Source organism: Chaetura pelagica, unplaced genomic scaffold (genome assembly GCF_000747805.2).
Source record: "Chaetura pelagica isolate M959 unplaced genomic scaffold, ChaPel_1.0 scaffold281, whole genome shotgun sequence".
In the NCBI taxonomy this organism is placed as follows: Eukaryota; Metazoa; Chordata; class Aves; order Apodiformes; family Apodidae; genus Chaetura; species Chaetura pelagica.
The window spans coordinates 559,623-584,119 of record NW_009952058.1 but is presented as its reverse complement, the minus strand read 5'-3'; the positions used below and the strand labels follow the sequence as shown (position 1 = coordinate 584,119).

At 43.7% G+C, this 24,497-nt stretch overlaps 1 protein-coding gene across 1 annotated transcript in view; it reads right to left on the bottom strand.

Moving 5' to 3' along the window:
- Positions 1-24,497, bottom strand: part of GRIN2B (glutamate receptor, ionotropic, N-methyl D-aspartate 2B) — a 211,303-nt gene that overhangs the window by 62,895 nt on the left and 123,911 nt on the right. The window contains exon 4 of the mRNA XM_010003847.1: positions 14,467-14,581. Coding sequence (XP_010002149.1) covers positions 14,467-14,581 — 115 coding nt within the window. The remainder of the gene's footprint in view (positions 1-14,466; positions 14,582-24,497) is intronic.

The window sequence follows — 24,497 nt, the reverse complement described above, 5'->3', positions numbered from 1 at the left end:
CTCTTTCCCAAGGCCTACATTTAAGTAATGAAACATACATCAACAGCTCTTCAGATTATACGTCACTCAGACAAGCCCCAACAATTGCTTCTTCCAGGATAACAGTTGCACTTCCATAATATTAATATCTTCATTATATCCCTTTTGAAGCATTCCTTTATACTAAGAGCTTACCTTCAGGGGACAATTTACCAGTAGAATCTATACCAATTGACAAGTTCTCAGCTTGACGACTCTTGCTGACCTTCCATCATCCCTTTAGAAAACCTCTACTGTCTTTCACTTCACCTCTACATAACTGTAATTGTCTCAGAGCTGACAACTGACGTGAGACACAGCACCCAGCACAAGGGCAGAAAGGCAGCATGCAACATCTCAGGGGCTTGAGACATGGGCTTCATCTTCACCATGCACCCTTGCCTATCTGCTGCAACCCTAGCTGCATTGCAGGCCAAATCAAACAGCAACCCTTCACAAATTCATCAGCTCTGCAGAGAGGTTCAATAGTTCCCAAGGCTCCCTCCCCTTGGTGCCTCCACCCTGATGCTAGAAGCAACATCTAACATCCCGAGATTCTATTTTTGCCCACTGCTCCCTAGTTCTGCCCTCAGTGGTTCTCACTGTGCCTCTTCACATATGACACTTAGTCTCTGGGGGCTTCTCCTAAACAATGCTGTGAATCTACAGGTGTCCTTCTACTTGGCCTCTGAGCCTCTTCTTAACACAACCTGCAGTGCCCTCTCTGCTGCAGTTGACCCCAGGGAATGTGCTCACTTCCTGGGGGACAGGTCATCACGGCCACTGGCTCTGTGCTGCCAGGAGAAGTCTTGGCTGTGGACACACATGGTCTATGCAGGACCTCTGGACACAAAGAGACAGTGCTTTTGAAACAGAAAGGAGACCTCAGCAGGCTTGTTCTCACTTGAGCCTACTGAGGTTGGGCTTTTCAGGTTCCCTCTACATCAGAGGAAGCAAAGGTACTTTGAGCAGAGGTTGGACTTGTAGACATTCTGAATTGCTTTCTGGAGCAGTCAGTCTTGCCACTGGTCACAGGTTCAACCTTACGAATTTCACCTCCCTTTCCCCTGTGGTCCCAAGCTCTGAGCCTGCTCAGCAGAAGCGAGGCCAAGCAGCAACCCAGCTGTCAGTGAGGCTTTGTGCTAAGCTCACTCTGTCCTGTGAGTCTGTGCTCAGAAATCCTGTCTTCCTCAGCTTCACTCATCATCCTTCACATCCTTCTCCTTCAATTGCCTTCTTTTCTCCATTACCTACCCCTCTTTCTCCCCTCTCTCAGAATTGTTCAGCTCTCTGAAGCACTACCAGATACACTATGTAGGAAAGACATGGCAGAAGAAATTAAATAGTATTGTTAGGTATCTATAATTACCTCAAGTCATTTTTTCCACAGTGCAGCAATTTCAAATCTCGCACAGCACTCTCTTTGGAAACCAGATGTTGACCATGTCAGCTGTGTGCTAAGAATGTATTTTCATGAGTTGCGTTTCTTGGGAGTTTGCAGAGTGATAGTGGTGGCAGAGGGGGATGCTCCTGGAAAATTCCAGCAGCAAAAGCATGGGGCAGGCACTGCAGAGTCCTTCTGGGATCCTCAGGTTATGGGGAGGCTTTCTCATCCCTCTGCTTCTGTCACAGCACGAACTGTCCCCTCCCGTCAAGCAGAAGGCAAAGGAAATTTTTTCTATGTTCCTGCTCTTGGAGGACAGACAGGGTGGCTGGGAGTAGAGCGTATCTGGGAGAATTTCCCCTGGGGGTGCTGTGCTGCTCACCCTCCAGAGCAACACACAGACATGGAACAATGAAAACAAAAAATTTGGTGGATTTCTCTCCAGTCAGTTCCTCTCCTCCTCCTTCCAATTTGATCTGTCTCATCCCGTGGTCAACAACTGCAGCAACCAGGCTCCCAGAGTGTTCATCAGACAGCTGTTTCTAAAAGAACCTACTGATCCCTGTTATTCAGTCTAAACATACTTTTGCTCTACCTTCTGCCTCCCCATTACTCTTTAATTACACTCACCTGGATTGTCCTAAAGAAGTTCTTCCTTGCCTTGTTGATTATTCCCTTTGTTTGAAGGGAGAAAATGCAGAAATTGCAGAAAATTATCATGCTCCCTATCTGCTAAAAAGATATACTTAAGGAAAAAAATCTATTCTCAGGAACCAGGCAAGGGTCCAGTAAGACACAGGCTACTCAAAGAAAGCAGGTTTTAACTAAAGTTCAAGTATCATTGAACAGTAAACCCAGGGAATAATTCACAGTGTTTATTTGAGACAGGGGACTTCTTAATGGAGAAGTCCTTAGTGCAGATTTCACTAGACTGTACTCTTTTAATCTTTATTTGTAAGACAGTGTCTCCATTAGTACCAGACTGGACCAAGGTGTCTGGGCAATGAGCAGGAAAATATATACACACACAGGATTTATTCTGGGACCAAACACAGGAGGCAGAGCATGGATGAGAACAACTGTTCAAATATAGACACACACAGCTCTCTGTGGGTCTGCTCCTCAGATGTCGTGAAACCTGAGACCTCAAATAGCAGCCATCTGTAAGAAAAGGGACAAGGCATGAAGCTGGTGAAAACTACAGATGCAGAGGAGGATGCAAAGGAGAAACTCAAGGAAAGCAGCTGATCACAGGCAGCCCCCATCAGAGGCAGAAAAGCTACAGAAATGAGATGCTGCCAGTCTCTACAAAGCAAACATAATTAAATGCAGCAATACAAAGAACTCTGGCCTCAGTGAAACTGAGCACACATCTAAGAAGGAAAGCAAATAGCTCCCACTGCTAAAAAAGAACAAAAGTAAAGCACTGGCCTGAAAGAAGTGACCTGAGCATTTCTGAATTCTTAAAACACCCAGATGATGCTTGGAGCAAACAGTTAAGCTCGGTGTGTGGAAGCTGATCTCATGCAACAGACTGCAGGAGAGACTCTCTGCCATTCCCAGATCCCCCAGCTTGGGTGGCAAAACTGTTGTATGACACTGCTTAGACTGGAAGACTTGGAGCACACCTCTGCTCTCTGGTGCTGCACCCAATATAAGTGGATTTATCAGCAAAACCTATTTCTTCTCAAAACCCAAAGGATTACCTAATACTAGGGTGGATCTACTGGGAGGACAAAAGGATCTGCAGCACCTATTACCATTGTCTGCTGCAGTGTGCACCTCATGTTTTGTGGTGGGTGGCAAGCTGCCCTGCTGCAGTTTCCCCAGTCTCCTCAGGGCTGGCCCTGCATGCTCGAACACTGACCAAGATGATGTTCTGATTAAGCTCAGCAAATTATTTTTTTTTCAAAGTAAGGTCTGTACAATATAGAAAAAAAACCCAACAAAACACATTAAAAGTATTGCTTCAACCTAAACCCAGATTTGTTTGCTTTTTCGAATTTTCCACTGATCAAACTTGTCCACATACAAAAATCTTGGTTTTCAGACATTATTAATAAAAGTGATTGAAATCTTGAGCCAAACAAACATCTGCAAAGCCACTTTGAGTACTCACTGGCAAAGAAGTATAATATAAAAATAAAAATAATTTCTAAAAAACTTCAGTTCCAAGGACTAGACATCTCTCCTGACAGGTGATGGAGGCCACAGTTTAAACCTCTGTCCTGAGTCAGGCAGAAGGAATTCAAATAGAGTTTTCCTATTGCCTAGGAGTCTGTCCTCACTGGCTAACGAGGCTCTAGGATCTGGGGGAAAATGCTGCCATGTCCTCCTCCACATCACCTCTGTGAATGGTATCTAAAGGCTTTTGTGAGTCTACATGAAAACAACAAAATACAAGTTTTCATTTAGAGCAGTATTACTTCCAAAATAAGTCCTCCATATCCCACCAGAATTATGAATATTTCAATTGATCCTGAACTCGGCTTTTTTCACAGACTTACTTGTTTTTCCCACTGTATTTCTGAGGCTTTTGCACTATCACCTGGAAAGGCCTTATCGCTCCTCATCTTTAATAATCTGTGCTGTTTTCCCCAAAAACAGACTTTGGGGACAAAATTGGCCAGAGTCCACCTAAAAATTCCTCACCTCCGTATGCTTGAGACTCCTCTTTCTTACCCTACATAGCTGTGCAGTGCTGTTTTGCATCATTAAACAGCCTAACCCCATTCCACCACACGAGCAGCTTGAACGTTACTCATAGTGAAATGTTGCCTGTACATTAATTTTGCAAAGTGCTTAGGATCCTTCTGGAAGGAAGGAACAATGGAAATGTAAGTCATTATCATGTACAGGAACTGAGGAAACAAACTCAAGGGAAACAAGCACCAGAAACTATCACACAAAATGCAGACCAAGTCAAAAGCCTAAACAGGAACAAGAAAAAAGCTGTCAAACAATCTTCCAGGCTTGGCATGGTGGGAGACATTGCAGAATGCAGCTAGCCTGGCAGAAGGAAATCAAATAAACCAGGCAAACTGCTGACTCAGCAGAAGACAGCACAGCCCCCGGCACATTTTAGAAATAATCCCAGGTCAGAAAATGCCAGAGCCTTTCAAAAGGAAAGTGAAGCTGAAGGGTAGTGACAGAAACTTAAGACAGCACTACGAGGCAACAAAAGCACGAGTGCCAGGATCTAACGTTAACAAAGCCAGTCTGAAAAAATTACAGAGTCGGGGAAAACACAGTTCAGGCTGAGGGAAAACAAATGATGCTGAACATACTGTACGCTCAAATCGATGACACTAAACACATGACAGAGTTCATGAGCAGTGAGAGTAACTCAAGCACACAGTAGCTCCAATGATAACCACACTTTCAACACTGAGATACCTTTGAAAAGCAGCAGAGAAGTTAACACATAACAGTGTGGAGAAAAACACAGGGGAAAAGACTGTCCTGGTCTAGTAAAAAATACTGCCAAGATGCAGGTCAGCATCAAGTCAAGTCAACTATGCCCAACTAGGATTCAAACCCAAAGCAAGGACTGCATGTGAACCTAGCACAGAAGTACTGGCCAGAACCCACACTGGAGGACAGAAAACAAGCCAAAGAAACAACAAACAAACACTGAATAAAGATCTGAGCCATTTCATATTAAGAAACATTTCTTTCAAATGTATTCAGAAGCAAATGGGGCCGAACTTCTACTCCAGGAAAAGCAAACTGCCAAAACCCTAAGGGGAAAAAGAAAAAAAAAAAAAAAGGAAACAAAAAGGAAAAAGAAAAAGAAAAAAAAAAGGAGAGGGGAAGAGAAAGAAAAACAAAAGAAAAAAGCAAAAGAAAGAAAAATGTAAGGCCCTGTGAAAATGTAGATGAGGGCACAGCAGAACCTCCCTTCTCTCAAGCCCCATGGAAGGAAAACAGAGCCTCCAGTTAGTAACATTCAGGAAATGTAAAAATAGAAAAAGCAAAGGATTTACAGGCCAAGTAAAGACATCGTCAACATGAGACAGAGTCTCAAGTAAACACAATTGAACAGATGAAAACAAACCCTCAGGCACTGGGGGCATGTTCACTCGCTGTGAGCCTCCTTCAGCAGAATGAGGATGCCAGGGCTCTCTCCAGAATCAGTTTGGCTGGCTGCTTCTTCTCTGCCCTCATCTCTTCATGAATGTCAAATCTCAAAGCCACCAAAATTCCCATGCTTTCCTCAGCTGTGGTTTTGTTGCATATTCTGGCCATCGAAAGCAACAGGAAACAAACTGATTCTTCCAACAGTACTGGGGCAGCCTGTGTGGTTACTGGCTGCTACAAACACCCTTTGGGGCTGATAAACAGTCAGTTCACTTATAAATGGAGTTAGGAGAAAAGGTCATTCTTGTGCTCAGATTGAAATTAGGGAAGAGTTTTGACCTAAGGAGAGTGGAAGTGAAGGGATTCTTAGAATGTTGGCATGTATCAACTAGGTGTTACACAATTTGCTTTCAAAATGGCAATACACAAAATGAAAGCATTAGAAGATTTAGTTTTCACATGACATTTTTCTATCAAAACTAGTCTGCTACAAAATGCTTTTACTACATTTAAATGACCTGAATGGTTTCTTTCAGGTCAGAAAAAACACTTTGAGTTAACTTGAAAAGAAATGTGAATTTGGTTTTATTCACCAAAAAGTAATAATCATAAAAAAACCCCAAACAGCTATGTTTCTTTCTTTCATTTCTAACCAAATCAAACCTCCCTCCATAGTTTTTTATGGATGTAGACTGATCAGAGATGATAGGATCGATCCTTGGTACTGAGTTGTGATAGGAATAGTGAATTATTGCATCCCATGCTTGAAAGCTCATCTTCCTGCAGCAGGTCAGGTACCAAGATACGGATGTTTATTGTCAATATACTGGGATAACACATTCCCACAATCAATTAAATGCTCACAATGAAAGAGACACAGATACACAGCAGCATCTGACATGCCCCAGAAACCTCCAAGCCAGTGGCAAGCAGGAGGGCTTTCAACCAGAGACAACGTGACTCTGGCATTAGCACAGCAGCCTGGCACTGAGAGGTGATGCTACATTGCAAAATGTAGCCTTACCAGTGTTTTTTTATTCTCCATAAAGATGAGATAATCCCCTTGGATGTTAAGAAGACTGGACATTTTCCAGCAGGGCTGGGTATTTTTGAGTTGTTGCACCCTCTCAGCAGCAGCTTCCCAATCACTCAAAAGCACCTTTACTGGCTTTTTCCCATCTGCCCTTCGCACTGTCAATGAGGCCTCCAGAAGCCTGCACAAAGTCAGTTATAATTCTCTGCTGCCTATCAAAGTCTTCACAAGAGTTAGGCAGTTGGTGTGTAAAGCCTGCTGCCTACCATGCTGACTAATGTTGTCTGATTGTTCCCTTGTACTCCCCCGTTGGTCCATCTGTACCCATCTGCTGCCTTTTGTCTTCTAATTAAAGTGTAACCACTTTGGGGTAGGAGCCACCTCTCTGGTTAGCGTTCACACAGCTCCCTGCAGAGCAGAGTCCCAAGTCTGTAACTGGGTGCTGGGGATGGCAATGATGATGCACAACAAGGTGGCTCCACGTACAAGCAGCAAGGGGGAACAGTGACCCCCTTGCTGTGCGACATGGGCGAGTCAACTGGAAGAAAGCCCTAAAATAGAGCTCTCATCCAGAGCACCACCAAGGCAAGAGAAGTCTTCTCCTGTGTCTGGCTGCTGTTACCGCATTAGTACACAACTCAGGGTTGCCCTGTCCTAGGGGTCTGGTTGAAAACCCTAGGAAAGGTCCAATGGTTACAATCATTCTCATTAGCAACCCTAGCACAGGAATGGTAGGAGGCATTCTAACTACAGTCTGGCTTTAATAAAGATCTCCAGATTTTCCAATATCTGATTTGCATTAGAGGACAAAGTCTCTCCAAGGAGCTGTCATTGTTTCAATATAAGAATTCCCTCCAGTAGGCAAGGAGTAGGGCCTGGTGGAGAAGAGCCAGAATATTTTTCTGCAGGCTCATGAATCATACAAATACATTTCAAAATTCAGGCAAATCAAGTCAGGAACTGATTCAGAAAGAGACAAAGAGAGCAAACAGCTTATACTGACAGAATGTACAGTGGTTAGGGGTAGACACCCAACTAGTGTCCTCTTTGGAGAGATGGACTAGCTCATTATTGCAGGATGCAGTAATCTAATCTAACAGTCTGATACCATCAGTCAGCAAAGATACCATTTGATCAGCATGTCCACAAGATTTACGTAGGAGGCTTTTCAGAAAGATTGCTCCATTTATCATCTGATAAGGAAAGCTCTGTGTGGCACTTGCATCTGCCCTTCCTCTTAGGAGTCAGTATAAGATTAATGTGGCCATAATTAGCCACAAATATATGCAGTTACATCCTAGACAACTGCGAGAAGCCAGGCCAAATCCTGGCAGTGGGTGCAGCATAGGTGCACAAATAAAGCCATCTGGTTGTCTGATTGAATCAGGGTCATCAACAGACCCATCAGACGTGACCTAGATCAGGTATCTAAGGGACATTCACTTGGGACTGGGGTATCTATAAAATATGTATTCTTTGATGCAAGCTGGCTGTCTAATGAGAAGCAAGGGATTCAGCAAATTACTGTCTCTAAGAGAAATGTCCAGAAAGAAAAAATAAGGGCGAAAATGCATCTACTGACTCCCATTCTAATTTCAGCCATATGTGCCTAAATCCAGAAATGGCCCACCTGCCCTCAGTGAAGCTATATCCTTCTAAAAACTGGTTCTATGGGAACAGAATCAGACACTAACTCTGAGTATGTTTAAACAAACTCCTATGCCATTTCTCCTCAGGGACAATGAGTCATAAATTCCCATGTACACAGGGAAATAAGCAGAACAAGACTGATTGGCAAAAACAATCCAATCTTGTCTCACCGTAAAGGGCATCAGTGGAATAAAATAATTTCCCCTCTGAAGTCACTGGACATGCTCTCAAGATGCCAAAACTCCACACATAGAGCAGAACTTGGTCAAAGACAGTAACTCCTACCCCAGAGAGGCAAGCATACCTGTGCATGCATGTGTAAGTGATCAGAAAGTCTTACTCAGATGAATACCAGACAGTGCAAGGAGGAAACTGTCTCAAATGATCTAGTCATCTTTCCAAAGGCAGGGTAAGGTCTTCAGAGAAGATGCTTGGATTTCTACAGATGCAGTGTACACCTTGCAACCCTACATTTTATTCCTCTCTTATTTTTAAAAAGCTTTCTTCAGAAAAATAAATTTTAAGATCTAAATCATTCCTTCTGCTAGGCAATATAATAGGTACATGATCCACATTGGTTCTTCATGGAATGACCAGCACCATGCTGACCCCTACTAAAAGCCAAACATACTGATCAGATTTTCAGTCTTCTTCCCTCCTCCCCTGTCATTTCTGCCACTGGGAGGTTGAAGCATACAAAGAATTTACAGTGAATATTTCTTTTAATGGACAGAAAAACTTGAAATCAGGCATGAAGGCCACATCACCATCAAAAGCTACAGCCTCTTCAGTGTCTCTGTGGTGTTCATCAGTCCTCCAAAGATGCAAACTGCAGGAGGTGACAAGTGCCTCCATAAGGGCTTTTGTTTGCAGCAATCCACAATAACATTCATGTGCCAACTGCTTGCTCATACAAAAGATACACGGTAGACGACTGTAAAAACTATGTCCTCACAGGACCAGGCTTGAAGCTTTTGCTGATCAGCTTGTCCATAACCCAGTTTTTCATTCCTATCAAATAAGTGGTCCCTCATGAGAAGCTCTTCAGGTTCATCTTGTTCATCTAATCACAGAAATATTGGCTAGCAGAGAACCACAAGAGATCACTTACTGCATCCAGCAGCTCTGAGGCAGAAAGAGATAGATTTAGACCCCACACTGCTGGGTATTTTTTTACATGTCCTCCAGCAAATGAGGCTCACCAGCAAATGAGCCTCACTATGTCTCACCATGCTAACAATTAGACAGCTTCCTACATATCAGACTGAAATCTTTCTGCTTGAAAATTTAGCAACTTGTCTTCTTCTTTCTGCTTACTGTGGATGTGAAAAGCAATTGACCATAATGTCCTTTTTTCACCAATGATTTCGATGTCCAAAGACTTACCTTGTTCGATTTCCTCTTTTTTTAGATTTAAAAAAATGTTATTTTTCAATTTTCTTTCTAAATCCTTATTTCCTTTCTGTAGCTCCTTCCCACATCCTGAGGGAACCCTTCCCAAGCACAGATGGGCATCATACTCTTCCGCCCCAAGTGGGGGGCAGGGTCACACAAGTTTGTGAACTCACCTAAAGTGAACCATGATCCAGTCTGAAAACATCTCTGGAAAGCCCACGTGGCAGAGAGTAGTGGGACCCTTTTTCACCCTGTTGCAGCAGTAGGAAATACTAGAAGTCTATAGTCACTGAGGCAGCTAACAGCATGTCACAGCAAATGGCCCCATTCCCAGGGAGTCCTAATGTGTGCAATAGTATAGAGGAACAGGCTAAGAGCAGCCTGTCCACAGATTTGCAATCATGGCCGCACGGATGGCTACAGGAAGCAGAACAGATGCTGCTAATTGATTTTTCAAGAGTTCAAAAGTCAAACACTGATAATTATAGGAGCAGCAGCAGGCAAACATTTTATCTGCTGAGGAGGTGAGGGTTGATAGGGGCAGAGGATTAGCACATGCACCAGGGAGAACAAATCTTTCAGCATAAGTTTCCCATCTGTTCTCCTCTAAGACAGCTTGTAGTGACACCCTCACCAAACTCATCACCTGGGGCTTTGCTCGTCCAGCCAAGAGCAGGAGCTACTGGAGTGTGGGTGGTAAAGAGCCGCCCCAGGGATCCTGTGAATCAAAGGCTCTGGAGGGTGGCACAAAAGGTTGCTGTCATGAGCTATGTAGGAATGTGCTCTGAATCCCCAGTCTCATACCTAATGGAAGGGGCAGAGAAGCACCAGCAAAATTAAGTGGTTGGGAACAGTGACAGAAGTGACGCAAAACTCACTAGAGATTGAATTAGAGAAATAATCCCAAAGAGGACCTCAGAGATGCTGACATTTGTGTCATCCCAAGGTTTACTAGGGGAAAGTGAGGCAGCAGACAGGAGGAACTAGGAGCTAATGGGACAGGACTGCTGTGTCCTGACTTAGTAGAGAAAGTGGATGCGAGCAAGAGCTGGACAGCAGCCCTTACCAGCTCTCATGAAGGGATCACAAACTGAGAAATAAATCCTCACCATATGTGGGATTATAAGAGAGCAGAGGAGAAAGGCAACCACTAAAGTAAAAACTTCCCCCACACAACATCACAACCCACAGACACAAAACCTAGTGCAGTACCAAGTCTCTGGCTCACCTTGTGAGACCTCTGGCTCCAGCTCATCACTGCATTAAGGTAGGGCCCTTCCTGGGGCATAAGGGTGGATGTCCTTCACCACCTGCATACCTGCCCCTCTGTGACAAATACAACAGGGGTATCTAGGTATCTAAAACACACCTGGGCTGTCTGGTGAGTGAAGCAAAGAGCTCTAAAAACAAGCTAATTAGAAGGTAGTGAGGGGAGGCATGCAGCCTTCTGCAGAGAGAACAGAGAAGTGAATGAAATGCAGCACATTTGCTTACCACAAGAAGAATCGTTACTTGTGGCTACAAGAGCAGAAGAACTTGGGTTACTGCCCCTTTCCAGAAAGTGGTTGCTCTATGTGTTCTTTCATGATTGTCAGCCCCACAAGGTTTCAATCTGTCTGAATGACAGCACAGGAGGAGATTTATCATCATCAGAGTCTGGAAACAGCTGTAGATCTTCTGGAAAATGAATTCCTGTTCTAAAACAACTAGTGAGGTTTTGAAGATATTTCTTCCCAAATCAGAATGAAAAACAAACATCTCAAAAGATTTCTCAGACTGAAACTCCTTGAGACAGTTTGGTCACTGTCTGCATCTTTGCTGCTCAGAAAATGGAATGCTTCACCCCAGTTTTAAAAATTTGTTTACATATACATATAGCTATACATATACTCCATAAGACGTACTTCTCGCAATCTATTTGCCATCTTTCAAGAAATCAACTGTACCAAGCTGTACACAGAAGCTGACTGTGTCACTAAATCCAAAGGAGACTAATAAAAACAATCAGAAGACTAGAAAACATGACCTACCAGGAGAGACTGAACAAATTCTTTTTTAATCTACAGCAGAAAGGACTCGGAGACAACACGGTAGAAGCCTTCAAATATACACAGGTAAGATACAAAGAGGAAGAGAATGAAAAATTCTCTATGTCCACTAAGGAGATGACAAGTAGTAATAGGCTTAAACTGCAGTCAGGGAAATCTAAGCTAGACATTAGAAAAACTTTCCAGCGTAAGGAGAAAGAAGCCATAGAAGAGATTGCCTCATGATTTCATGGACTTTCTAGCACTGAATGACTCTCAGAACAGGTGAGACAAACATCTGTCAGGAATATTTTCAGTCTAGTTGATCCCTCCCTTGGGCACAGGGAGGGACTAAATGATCTCTTGATGTTCCTTCCAGGCACAGTGTCTGGTTATGGATAAAAGTGAGCAGAGATGTAATTAAAGACTGAGCTAGAGTGAAGGCACACAAGTGAACTGAATCAGCGTCTCCCATGCAGCCTTTCATCAGTCATCTCCTACCACCTGAGTGTTTGACTTGGAAACTCTTCAGTGCTTTGCACAGTTTCTTCTATATATTGCCTTGAAGTTGCCAGGACAAATCACCCTGCTAATTTAGCAAAAAATAGTGAGAGTCTGGATGATCTTACACTGCAAAGCAATGCACTTACAAAGGTATTGGGATTGTGTGCTAATAATATATTAATAATTTATGGCTTGCATTGTGGCTCTGCCTGGGAACTGCTGTTTAAGGGGCAGCACTCTCCTTTGCCTGACTCTGCAAACATGGAACAAAATTATTATCTTCACCACAAAGAGCTGTTTCACCTTTATATTTCAATGTTTGCACTTCCACTGAATGGAGAAATTTTTTTTAAAAAGAGTATGAGTTTCTAGATATGAAAGGTATTTGTGATCAGAACATGCTGGATATGATGTCTGTGTTTTCGAGGAAGAAACTGCCAGTGGAAATTTTGAACAGCTCAGAGTTTGATTATAATAATCTGATCTTCCCACTGAGCGAGATACCCACTTCAAGATAAAACATTTGTGTTTAGGAAGCACTAAGAGCTTTCCATACTACTAATACCATAGTTCATCATAGCGTCATTTCAATCCAACCCCAGCTCCTGTGAAATGAAGAACTGTTCTGGTTTAATAGATGGCAAGTAGTCTTCACAGACAACCAGGCTCAGGCAGGTCCCAGGTCTAAACCCAACACTCCAGCTCACCAGCATTCCTTCCACTAATTGTCTGGTTTATCTGAGAGACCATGGATACACCTTCAGACACCAAACAACCCCTCTTACCACTCATGAAAGCCCTTGAGCCCTCACTGAGTGTTCAACAGGGTAATGTATGTGACAAGCAGGATCAAACAGGACTGCAGTTAGTCATGCCTCCCCAAAGCATGCAAAGAGTTCCAGCAAGAGATTTCTCACAGCCATCCCTCCTAATAATCCATAGCAGGATTCATGCTGCTGATACCTTGTTTTCTTGCTCTGATGATGGAGTTTTACTAGTTAACAAATTTGGTCTTAGCTAGGAACAAATCATCTTGGACTTCATCAGGTTTTAGTGAAGTTGTGTGATGGAGAGAGCCTGACAAGAAGTCTCTGCAGCCCAAGCCTTGCCTGCCCACCCCCCATGCAATATCCAGCCAGCCTGCCTCCAGACATGTCCAAGAGTTGTCAACACATACTGATGCTACACCATACATTTCCTCCCACTCCTATCCCCCTGAGACTCTCCCAGACCAGACACTCTCATACCATCTGCACAGAGCAAAGATTATAAGGTAGATAGGTTTTTTTGGAAACCAGGCACAAGCTAGGGCATTTCACCCTCTTCCCAAACTCCTGCAACTCCTCCAACTGATGGAAGATCCCAGTGCCTTTCAGACACTAATGCAATGACTCTTTGTCCCCTTCAAAAGTTGTTCCTTCAGCCCTCTTCTGAACGTACTCCTCCTGACAGCTCCCCATTTCATTCTCATTTCCCCATGAATTTCTTCTGGCTTTAGCCATACAGGCCACTTACAAGTTCATGCAGAGAACAAGGAGCCAAAGGGAGAATGTTTTCTGTGCCACATGGGGCAAGGGGGCATTTTTCTAAGCCATACACATGACCATGTCCAAACCATGCTCTGCTATTGAGTGCTCTAATGAATCCTCCTTGCTTTTGCTCTGACTTCTTACCCTCTTCAGTTTTTTTAGATCTTATTTCCTTAGCTCTGAAAATACCCCTCCACTTCAGTTCAAACCCAGGAGCACTTGTTCTGAGCCTGGACCACTGACATTTATGTGGGAGGTGAAATGAACCAAAGATTTGCACTAACACAGAAATCCACACCATTTCTAAAATGGTGCATTGGTTTACATGCAAAACCTTCACAAATATGCAAGTTTGGACCTTTGAACAACTCAATACGATCTCACATACACATCCTACTTAATGCAACCATCCCATTGCAAATGACAGACACATCAAGAACAGTTAGCACTGGCATATATTACTAAGTGTGGCTGTAGCTCCGTCACATTCATTTAGCACACCCAACTTCATTGCCTGCAAGTCATGCAGAGAACTTTTTCCTGTCTCTGCCATTGAAACTCATAGCACAGAGGAGGCCTATTCTCTGAATGGCAGGAAAACTTATGTTCAGATGTTACAGAAGGGAAGCTGATTAATTTTTTATGTACACTAATAGAAGAATGTAATGGCATACTGCATGGAGAAGATAGCAGCCTAGGTATTGGAGATACCAGTAGTCCAGGATGCAAGGAGGAGATTGCCAGCCCTTGATAAGAAGTTCAGAAAGTTGTGGGGGGGTTATTCTCCTGGAGCCTAACTCCATCTTAGTCCCTGACACAGTTTGAGAATGACCAAACATGTCCTACCCTCTCCCACTTCCTCTCTTTGGTCAGAAGGATGATCACCAGCTTGGGATGCATCTGGTATCCGTCCTCACTGAATGACAAATTCCTGCCTTCAAAGGTGACATTGATCAGGTACCTGCAAGAGAGAGAAAAGAGCAAGGAGAGTGTTAACACCTGGGAACCAAACCTGAAATGAGAGCCCACCCCAGCCCTGTAGATTACACCGGGATGGTAGAACCACAGTGCAAACATTGCTATAAAGCTGGGGACAGCAAAGGAAAATCTAAGACAAAGAGGGTGGGAGAAGCAGGACAGTTACTCCAGGAACTGGAATAATCAGGCAAGGCAATTGCCCCCATTTTGCAACTGGGACAGGGAAGAGATGTCCCATGTTTTCTCTCAATAAATTTCTGGAAGTATGACTGGGAGTCACATGCACACACATGTGCCCATGGTCCTTGATCCTTACCCCAAAGGGAAGAGGGATCTGTAGGAAACATGTAAACATCCTCCACAGCCTACTCTTTGCTCACTTTCCAAAGGGCATTTTACATGTAATTTGAGGACAGTGCTGGCCTACAGGTGAAGCAGTGGAGACAGCCTCCCTCCAGCCCAAACATCAAGGGCACTGCAGAGAGCAGAGGAAGGAGTAGTACATCTCTGAGGAGCTCCATCCCTATCAGAGCCAGCATGCCTCAAAAGGCCCAAAGCAATCCCCTGAAACAGCTTAGGAACAGGGACAGCGGATGTTGAGATAGTCTAGTAAAAGCCCTTTTCCCTAGGGATAGAGTCATGCCTTATACCCAACCAGATCAAACTACAGGGTGACCAATCCTGCAGATCCCTGCAGCCAACATAAGTGATTCTCTTTGTCTGGAAAGGCGCTGTCACTTCTGTGCAAGACACCTCCCTTTGGGGCATCTCCTGTCAGCTGTACAAATGGACTATTTAACAGTTTAGGCATCAATTTTGTTTATCCTAAAGCCTCTTCTCTCAGCTCTGGCAATGGAGAAGACTTTTAAGTGGACCAAGATTACAGCTACACTCATTTCAAGGCCTTGCTGCATCATGAGAACATGTTAAAATGGTTTTGCTGTAAATGGGAATCAAGTCTATTGTTTTCTTAACTGTTAGACTGTCCAGAATGACACTGTAGGGAAGAATAACAGAATCACAGAAATTTTTGAATTGGAAGGGACCTTAAAGATTATCAAGTTCCAACTCCCCTGCATGGGCAGGGACACCTTCCATTAGAAAAGGCTGCTCAGAGCCCCATCCAATCTGCCCCTGAACACCAGGGATGGAGCCCCCACAACATCTCTGGGCAGCCTGTTCCAGTGTCTCACCACCCTTACACTGGAGAATTTACGCCTGATCTCTAACCTAAATCTCTCTTCTTTCAGCTTAAAAGGAAGAGGAGGCAAATACACATTTCACAGTTCAGTGGCTTATATGACAACTCCATGGCACTCTGACAGTTTCCCCTGTTCATATATTTCACTTCAATTCACAAGCCTGTTGCATGAAGAAGATCTTGCCTTTCTACACCTGCTCTGGCACCAGTAGCATCACATTACTGTGAGAGGTAGAGGTGACCAAGGTGACCAAGCTGCCAGCAGGGCTAACCCCAGGACTCTGCCCTCTCATGCTTTGCTCAGTTCTCCTATAAATTACACAAGCAATATTTCCACTAGAGACACGAGAGATTTTTCTGCTTTATTATACCACAACACTGGGAAACATTTCCTCATATACAGCTTAAGTTTGTCCCTTCTAAACTCAGTTTGAATGAATTTCAAGAAAAAAAAGAAAAAGAAGAAATATGTTATTGCAGTGGATTCAGACTTTCCCACTATCTGCACACAAAGTCCCTTGCTAATTTAATGAAAGCACTGATAGCAGTGAAACTTTTTTTTAAAAAAATTAAAAATTAGGTCATGATTTTAGTGTCTTCCCAAATGTTTTTGTCCTAACACCATTAATCAATTAAACTCATCCACTAATTCCCCATTACCAAGTGCAATCATCAATTATATTTATTTCTAAAGGAAATTCCATACTTTCTCCATGCTCTGACCTTAAAGGGATGTGTACAGTGTAGGACACGCAGCCATAAGGGAGCCCAGCATGAAACATTTGCAACAGGACAATTTTCAAAGGCAGACTCTTGATTATTTTCCAGAAGCCAGGCCCATTTTGCACCCAAACACTGAAAGAACCCCAAAACATCAGCCACACAGAAAATCTTAGCCAGGTGGTTCTTTGTAATGGTGTAAAATATTCCATGTCAGGATCACACATACTCTTTTTCTGGCCTTTTCTTCACAGCCATTTGCATCGGTCTAGTACTGAGGAATGCCAGGCACAGACCATCACATGGTATGTGCATCCTATCAGAACAATTTAAGGCTTGCGCTGTGTGAAAGACCTTTCAGTGGACCAAGATTACAAGTACACCTATTTCATTATGTCTCTGCACCAGCCACAAGAGTAAAGACAAAGTAAGGCTAGGAGAAGATGAGGATGCTCTTAGCCTGACTGGAGTTACAGCTGTATATGTCAGTGCCAATATTTAATTAAACAAACATCAGTATTAAACAATTTTCAGCCCTCTTTCCCCTCCCACCAAGAATGATGCCACTGTGGGAATCTCCCTTGCACAGCCTGACAAGAAGAGTTCACAGAAATCAGCAACAGATATGACACAAGAGGGTGTAATTTCTTTTCATTTCCTAATGGAAAGATTAGAACCACTAATAATAATCAAGAAAGGATCATCAGTAATTCCAATCCTTGGAGCTGCCTTGAGATTTACACTTAAAGCGGCACTAAAATCCCTCGCTTCGCACCTTAATGACTGAAATTAGCCTCCAAATTTGGCACAATAACTCTTCAGAGGGTTTTCTCTCAAATCCATTAGCAATATGTTTACCAAAGTTTGTAGCAAGAGTGCAGAAGCAGCACTTCCCCACCTGCCCACCAAGTTTTCCCTGAACGCCTCTGGCTTGCAGGATCCTCTGGCCTACAAGGGGACACAGGGCAAAAGCAGCACCCGAGGGGACCTGCGGGTCTTGCTCAGGTGTGCTGGGCAAGGCACACCTGCATGACAAAGTGTTAGGTGGGCTTGAAAGACTCCCCACCAGGCCAAGTCAGCAGTGTGCTGCAAGGTAGCAACATTCAAGTGGCTCTGCCCTCCATCGCTACCTCTTGAGAGCTGTCCGCTTTGGCAGCAGCTGCCCTGCTACACAAGCATGACTGTTGTCTGCTCTGACCAAGGGAAAATTTTTTTTCCCTCCCTACAATCTACACACACTCAGGTCCCCAAGGAGGCAACCAGGGGACAGAGAGACTCCCTGGCACAGGAGCACAGCATGAGGGCAGCAGGCTCTGTGCGCACGTGAGGTAACCCAAGATGAAGCTGTGCCTGTAAAAGGCTTAATCCATTAGTTCCTGGATGTCTTGGATGGAGATGGAAAGAGAACAGGGGTGTGGTGGGACAGATACAGGTAATTTAATTTAATTTGCTAGAAACACCTTTCGGCAAAGCATTTTGCTTATGTGGGCATTTCTGGAGCTACTCAATGCAAGTACAGAAAGGCCAAAGCCTTCCCCAGCTTGGTGGAGATGCAGCAGCCACAATGCCCAGACTCAGCCGGGTGGGTGCAAAACACACATGACACTGTGGAAAGAGGCTGACGTTGTGAGCCCCATGGTATGGATGAGCAGTCAGGAACAAAGAAGGAAGAGACGTGCCTGGGCACAAAGCAGATCAGACTCAGGAGGACCCAACTCCCAGTCCTGGGCTCTCTGATCATTAGGTAACATCACCTGCCCTAGATGTGAGGCTGTCAGCCCTGCAAGCTAATGGGGAGTGTTTCAAAGGCTGGTTGGCATAGGAAATTGAGCATTAAAACCACATCAGATGGCCAATTTAGGACCAGCAGAGAGATGATGACATTTTAAACGGTTTCAGCTAGCAATGGAGCAAGCCTGGAGAGGCAAATGTGGTAGGCAGAGGGGGCTTAAGGGAGGACAGGAAGGGTCTTAGCTGAATTTTTCTTTACCCCAGAGACAGTTCTGAATGAGATGCATTTGAAATCATCACTAACCACTCCTACTTCTGCCTCTAGTGCCTTGCTGGGAATCAGCTCCTCCTGAACCTGCTGACTGAGTGGGCAAATTTAGACATTGCCTTGGTTCATTTCATCACCCTCCCTGCCTCACACGTGTGCATGCACACACACCCCTGTGCCCTGTCAGTGCTTGTTATGGTCCAACAAGATAAGTAGTCTGTCTGAAATGGCATAATCATCCTAACATCAACTGCTTTCCTGAATCAGACAGGCCATATAAATAAAACAGTCTCTCCACCATTGACATAGGGGAGTCAGCAATCCAGCACATGAGGGAAAAACAGGGTGTAGGTGGAGGGTGAGGGAAGAAAGGCTGAGGAATACCTCTGCCAGGGAGGATTTGCATGGGAAAAGGCAGGTGAAGGGTGATGTGGGATAAGAAGATGGGTATGCAGACCACCATCAGCCTCTTTGGAATCTCACTGTAACATGAAGCACTGAGGCTGAAGGTAAGAGCAGTAAGGTGAAGGCAGTGAAAGGTCTATTTCCCACAGAATCTGCATGGTGAAACAGCCTTTTCCTTCTCCTAGCGACAGCATTAAAAACCCACTAGACAGAGGTAGCAGAAGGAGGCACACCTGCCTGCCCAGACCCACTTCATGCCCAGGAAAGAGCAAAGACAAGTATGTTACTGCATTTCAGCATTAAGTGCCCACAGCTCCAAAGCTTGTTCCCTTGTTCAACATCAGCAAGACCTACCCAGCCTGGACTGATGCAGACAGCTTGGTAGAGCACATGCCATCCTGCCTGCCCTACATGCCTGGTCCTGGACAAGGATGGACAGACAGAAAGATGGGTGGACTCAAAGGACAGGAAAAGGGAGTTTAAGAACAGTGTATTTAGCTACAAACGGGAATTCTAACCTTCAAGTGGCAAGTGATTGACAAATAAAGGTTTAGCCAGCACTAACTATGCTGTTAATAGCTTCTGCTCTTGTCTGAGAGACTGAAATAGGGTAGATTTTTTTACTTTTTTAATGAAAAAACTGCAACTGATCCCTTCAACTTCTGATTTAAACCTCCATTCTCCAAATCCATGGAAAGCTTAAAATAATACAGACTTTTTTTCTCCATAACATTGCTTGACATTTCAGTGGCTGCCTCTGCCACAGAGGATGTGGCTAATACATGCACAACAGTCATCGAGACCCAGCTGTGAGTGCATGAGGTCTCTTGAAATAAGGCAGTCTCCACAGGATATCAAACCAAATTGCTCATCCCCAAAAAGGTGACAACAGGCTATGCCTGAGCCTGGGCCTTCGATCAAACTTCCCTGTGGCTGGTACTGACCCTGGCTGAGCCTTTCAGAGGCTCTCCCATTGCTCACTGCCCCACACTGCCTTCCTCCCACCGATGCAGTGCTGGTGGCTTGTGGAGTCACGAAAGGCGGGCACATCTGTCTGTGTCTCTGTAACATCTGTCCAGTGTCAGGTACGATTTACAGCAAAAGGATTCCACACCAAGGGAAAGACTGCAGCTGGTTTTATGTAACAAGGGGCATCAACTCTGTTCTTTCCACTATCATGAAGGACAAAACCCAAGCAAGATGGGAAAAAAAGTAGAAGCAACCGTTGACTAGGAAAATTAAATCCTAAAGGAAGAGTGTAACACTCTCCTTTTTCTCACAGTGTCAGTGTTACCACTGAATCTTGAGAGATGCAATGCAAGAAAGAAAGAAAGTGTAGAAAAGAGACCAACAAATTCCAAATTCTGCAGGGATTGTCCACCAAAAATTTGTCCAAGCTAGAGCCATTTTATACTACTGGGAACCAACCTGACCAGCAGGCTTAGCAAAATGCCCAGAGTTCAAGACTATTTTCAATAAGCAAAGAGGTTAGGAGAGCATCTAGATTAGGAAACATCCCTCAGGCTACAAGATAACAGAGATATAAAAGATTAATTTGGTTTCTCTCTGCTGTCCACAACTTCTAAAATGACAAGGCAGATACTGGACTGGAATAAATCACTGATATTCAGCTGGCATCTATGGAGTGATTCTGTTGGATCTGCTGAGATTACAGCTCCTCACATCTATGAAGATGAATTTTCTTGGTGATTGGTCCTGAACTGTGAAATATCCATTTTTGGTGGAAGACAAATTTCTACTAATCTGTCCTTGCTGTTTCTCCATCGTATTCAGCAAAGTTGTTTTGAAAACAATGTACACATGTGCTGAGACTTCCAAGTGACAGCTCCTATATACCGTGGAAGGATGAATCTTTTCCATCACTCCCTCTCTTAGTCATAATACACAAATAAATAAATAAATGGCACTTCCACTTTATTTCCCATTTCGTCTATTTATCTACTATGAATTTGTCATTTCAGAAAGACTGAGATGACAGTTCCTGGGGACTGAGGATATATCTATCCTTAGAGTACGTATGGAGCCAGAACAATTGCAGGGTTGCTTTCCTACATGCATTGAATGATCCTAATGAGAAGGGACCACTTCTGAGAACGAGAAGCAAAGCTCACATTCCCCAGTCTGTGCTGTCCCCAGCTTTCGTCCTGAAAATGTAAGCAGAAACTCAAGCACCACAGCGCAGGGTTTTGCAGCACAAACTGATGGCTATCAGCAAGCAGACAGAAGGGAGACTCATTGTGCAGGGTCACCAAATTACAGCCCCGCCCCCCCAAAGGGAAACATGGGGTCAGCTCCAACATGGGGCTGAAATTACAGTAATGACACCTAGTTGAAGGGTTGTTTGTCCAGCCACTTCAGTGAGCTGCAGAGTTTCTACAATGCCTTTTTTTCCCATGTACCTAATACCATTTAGGACCTGATCTCCCATTTGCTTTTCATCCTATGCAGCCATTGCCTTTGATAGGAAAGGGAAAAGAGGTGTTGCCATTCAGGTCTAGTGGCATTTTTTGCTCCTTTTGCCAGGTTTGTGCTGATGGTACCAAGGCCAGACTGTGAAAACTAGGTCACTTGTAGGAAACATAGGTCTACATTATGATGAGGTGACCTGTTTATGGAAAAAAAAAGGGCTGGATAAATCTTCATTTGGCCCCATCTGCTATGCTGGTCACAAGAATATCCTGAAAAACCAACCAAAGCCAAATTTTTCTCACACACATCCTGACTGACCTATTTTCACAAATACCAGAGCCAGGAAAAATCAAAAGCACTTTTTAAATGGGAATTGGGGATAAGAACTTGGCAACAACATTTTCTTATGAGGAGGTCAACATTTTGTCAGAAATAAAGAGAACTGTAAGATCTGAAAACCATAATGACATTGGAAAGAAAATGAAGCTTCTGGCATGGTCATGTTCCCACACAGTCTGGTCTGTTTTGTGGTACCTTCTGCCCTTTCTTTTATGGACAAGAGCTCTAGTTAAAATACATGTGTAATGTGCCACCCTAAAAGAGTCCTACAAGCAAGAGCAGCACCTCAACTGGGAAAGGGATGTCACCAGAGATTTAGTCTGTCTAAGTTTCATGAAGGAGAAACAGGAATATAAAATTCCCACATTTCTAATCAAAAGAGACAGCAAATAGGATTTCCATGTAAAATATTCCAATTTAAACCCAAAATATTTGATTTTCAACTTTTCCTCCAAAATTATCTTTTTTTTTGCTGGGAAAACTACACAGTCCTGAGAAGCTTGAGAATTTTCCCCTATTCTTTCTACCCTCACTGGAAATAAAACAGAAAGAAGGAAAACTGTTTTAAGCACATACTCTGGTTAAAGCTGAAAATATCTATAAATCTCATAGGAAATCAGTCTATTCTCAGAAAGGTTTTTTTATCCAAAAAGCTTTGATAGAAACAAATATACTTCTGAATTGACTCACCAAACCTTTAAGTAATAGAGAAGAGCTAATAGAAAAATAGCTTTAAGGTCAAAATTGTTGCAGTGACTGGATAAAATAAAACCTAAATGTTCAGTCCAAAATTAGATCAAGCTGTAAAGCTATACTGAGTTAATAATTTCCTGCCAATTACTGGTTTTAAGTATTATTTTTTATTATTACATCTTTCCATCCTTCCTTATTCGTTAGGAACAGCTAACATATCACTTTCTCCAAAATAAAACTAGTCTTCAAGGTATTTCCCATTTGAAAGGACTAAAAATCTGCTTACATGGGGCACTAAAAGCACAGAAAATTGCATTTGTCAGAACAGCCAACAATCAGTCATTATTATGACTTGGCATCCACCTAACAGGTCACTGATGGATACCACTAGGAACAGGCAAATACTGAAAGGTTAAGCAATGTCCTTCAGATCTGTTTATCTGTCTTAGGGCACAGTCATACAATCACTGATAGGACAATCAGTCACAGAACAGAAGTCAAATGAGGCTCTTCACAGTGATTTTTCACCAAGGATGATGTTTTTCAAGCTCTTTCAATTTGCAGAGTTGTAAAGAAATATGGCAGTTGAACAACTGTCATACAGTGAATTTATCCCCACTGGCAACAGGCTTCCTTTTCTTGATAATTTTTGCACATCCCTTTGAAATCCCCCATAGACCCACATGGCTGTGGACTCCAGCTTAAAACAACTGGGTGAGTTAGATGAGCATGTCAACAGTCTCTCTGGTCTTCTGAAGATGGCTGGTGGGCTGGGAGTCAACCATCAGGGCATCTCAGTATTTACCCACAGCTCATTCCAGTTTCTGTCCTGGGAATCAAGTCCAGCAAGCAGGTGAGCACATCAATTTTCCTCTAGAACTTTCAAAACTTTCTTGCTGGCAGAAAACCACTCAAATCTGCCAGAAAGGTCCCTCTCACTGCTGCCAGAAGCCAGAAGAGGATAAATTAGCTGGAGACATTGAAATAAATCCTTTTATTAAATTCTCTGAAACAGCAGACTAAGTTAACTTCTCCAACCCACCAAGAAACCACAAGCGATTTGGGGGTTATTCAACGTTTATCAAGTGTTGAAACATCCACACATTTGCAAGGGCAGTGAATTCCGTGCTCCTAGGAGCAAAGTCCTTGCCTGCAAGGAGTCTTGGTGCAAAAAAAGTGTGACTAGATTTTCCTGGGTCTGTAGCAGTTTGGCCAAGATGGCACTCTCTCACTTCCTTTCCTATCACATCTTCAAGGAGGTGGGGGGGAGGGGGATATCGATTTAAACAAGCAAATAAATAATCACTCCTGCCACTAACTGTGCGGGGGTCTGGAGGCTGCTCCTCCTTTGCCAGAGGAGCTGCTCTCTCTCCCTCGCTGCTGCTCCCTCTCCCTTCTCCCTCCGTGGGTTGATGTTTCCATGGAAACGTGTTCTTTAGTGCCGCTGAAATTACACTGCATTTAAAGCATTAACCCTTCCTTGGGATGAGGAAGGTCTCAGAACAATTAGGGGTTTGTTGTTTGTGGGGTTTTTTTTTGTTCTCCCTCCCTTTTAAATTCCCCTGTGATTTTTTTTTTCCTTGCAGCATTAAGAAGACCTCATTCTTCCCGAGAAGCCCTCCCAGCTAGCATTCTCCTGGCAAAGTGCACAGGACGTATCACCAATGGTGTAGAGTCTAATTTCTTTTGTCTTTTTTTTTCCCCCTAAACAAAACCATCAATGCATTTCTCCCCATGTTACATACAAACAGAAAAAATGCTGCAGTAGCAAAGAAAGTGAGGACTGAGATAGAAGAAGCAAACCATGAGGTGGCACATGTGGAGAATGCAGCTTCACTTAATACCGGAGCTGAACTCCTTGTAGCCCCACACTGAGCAGCAGCTTCTTCATTGCAAAGTGCTATAATCACAGACCTCACCACTCCTCCTCAAGCCTCCTCTTCCTCTTCACAGTCATGTCTGCAATTAGCCACTCTTGTCTTCATTTGCAGTTAGCACTCCAAATGCTGCTGTAGTGCTGCAATCAGTACCCTCCTCACCACCAGCACCCTTCCCTGTGTCACTGCTTCCCCACCCAAACTGCCATCTCTGCTGTCCTTCCCATCAGCTCTC